At 44.7% G+C, this 2,125-nt stretch overlaps 1 protein-coding gene across 1 annotated transcript in view; it reads right to left on the bottom strand.

The window, feature by feature from the left end:
* Nucleotides 1-818, bottom strand: part of Hsd17b10 (hydroxysteroid 17-beta dehydrogenase 10) — a 2,545-nt gene extending 1,727 nt beyond the window's left edge. The window contains exons 1-2 of the mRNA XM_031369444.1: nucleotides 684-818; nucleotides 180-344 (exon numbers count right to left, since the gene is read on the bottom strand). Of these exons, the coding sequence (XP_031225304.1) occupies nucleotides 180-344; nucleotides 684-710 (192 nt within the window). The 5' untranslated portion in view covers nucleotides 711-818. The remainder of the gene's footprint in view (nucleotides 1-179; nucleotides 345-683) is intronic.
* Between the last annotated feature and the right edge of the window lie 1,307 nt (nucleotides 819-2,125).

Genomic DNA, 2,125 nt, shown 5'->3' with positions numbered 1-2,125 from the left:
TGGAGGTCAGAGTTGAACCTTTCCTTATACCATGTGGTTCTCAGGGATCAAACTGAGGTTGTTATGGATGGCATCTAGTGCCTTTACCCTCTAAGCCATCTGACTGACCCCAGACACCACTCTTATGGAAAGAATCCCCCAAGTTTCCTCGTGCACGCCCTAGGAAAGTCATGACTCACATTTGCTGGGGCAAATATGCAGCTTTCTCCTAACTTCTTGGCTTGAGCTTCACCCTCTGAGTTAGGTACATCCACAAGTACAGCTGTGGCCCCTTGTCCCACCAGTCTTTTGGCCGTCGCCAGGCCAAGGCCCGAGGCTCCTCCAGTTACTACTGCGACCAGGCCCTGTGAAGAGGTACAAGGTAAACTGCTATTATCCAGACCATCCCCCACCTTTTCATTTGCTAGTTCTAGAAATCTCCGAAGAAGAGGGGACGGCCAGTAACCTAAATGTGCTTCCTCTCCTCAGCGACGAAACCTTGGGAGAGGGGGGGTGTCTCATCCCAGGAATGTTTTTTTCTGTGACCCCCTCACGTCGGTTCACCCATTGAGCCCAACCGTCGCAAAACCATGCCTGGATAAGCAGGACCCTTTTCTCCAGGCACTGATCTCTCTTCTCTAGTTCCTGCCCGCGCAGTCTTAGCCTGCATAAAAAACAAACGTTAGAGGCACAGAGCAGTCTACCTTCACGCTCCGAACTGCCGCAGCCATCTTGCACGAGCCTCGCCACCAGAGGAGGGCTTTTACTGCCTCAGTAAAAGGCGCTGATTGGCCGATGCGGAGCCGCCTACTAGATAGAGCGGCAGTCACGGGAGCGGGGAGCAGGCGCCGCGCAGAGTAGGTGGGGGAGATATGGGCGTGGACCTTGGAAAAGGGAAAGTTTCAATCCCAGGATAAGGAACATTTGCTTTGTAGAAAAACCTAGTTGCATCAGCATGAAATCGTCACTCCTTCATCCCGCTCTCTAGCTGATCTTTTGGCAGACAGACAGCTCCACTGGAGAAAGACCGGGCGAAGAAGTCCCTTCAGAAACTGAACTCCTTTCTCAGGAAAGCTTTCAAATGTAAATGAAACCGATTCCCATGCGACCAGGTGCTACCGGGTCCTGGGCATACACAGGGTGTAATAATACAAAGTCATACTTCCAAGGGGAACACGATTCATTTAGGAAAAGATAAAATTACAGGATAGACAACTAAAGGGGCAGAGAACTTGATCTTTTTTTTTCAGTGATGAAATCAAACCCCTGTACCTGTTAAGCAAGTACTCTACCAGAGAGCTACAAACAGCCCAAGTACAGATTCCAGAATACTCAGCTGAGAATGAAGAAGATTCTGAAATACACACAGGCAGCAGAGAGAGAAATAAGTCGAAGCAAGGATAGACAGAGGGCAGGCAGAATTAAACTTTTATGCAGGGGGCAGGGCATGTCACTAGGAGATAGAGATGGGAGGCCGACCTTATGAAACATATACTTCTGTAAAGCAAACTCAGAGTCAAGGACATCTCCCATCAGGTCAGCCTTTGCTTCATTTTTGTGTTCAATTCCCAGATCACACATTGTAGATTGGAACTCATCTAGAGATTGTTGTTAAAAACTCAGGTCTCTGGTCATCCTAGAATACCTTTCAGTCAATATTCAATTAGGAACTTGAGGGTGGACATCTAAACTGTGTCTTCCATCCGTGTTTGTCTCAACTCAAAGTCTTCAGGCCCACAAATCTGAGCTTACACTTTCTGCCTATAAAACTGCATTATGTCCTTTCTATGTTAAGTATTTTCCCATCTACTTCACTGTCAAGAAAAATGTCCCTCAAGGACTCTTGGTTGTTGATAGCCAGTATAAGTATACTGATTTTCACTACTTTATCAAAGGATCTAGCACCAGATTAGAAGTCTTTTTTTAAGTTTTATTGCATTATAATGAGAAAAGTTACATGATTTCAATTTATCTGAATTTGTTAACATTTAAAAACATATTTTAAATAAGTAGAATTAAATCACATTCTTGTTTTCCTTTTGTACCCCAACTCCTCCTAGAGACCCCCCTTCAATACCTACAATATCTTTTTTGTCATATTCTTTAAAATTCATACATTATTATAACAATAAAAATGAGTATTATA

The sequence above is a fragment of the Mastomys coucha genome, chromosome X (genome assembly GCF_008632895.1).
Source record: "Mastomys coucha isolate ucsf_1 chromosome X, UCSF_Mcou_1, whole genome shotgun sequence".
Taxonomy (NCBI): domain Eukaryota; kingdom Metazoa; phylum Chordata; class Mammalia; order Rodentia; family Muridae; genus Mastomys; species Mastomys coucha.
This window is presented reverse-complemented; position numbering and strand designations above follow the sequence as displayed.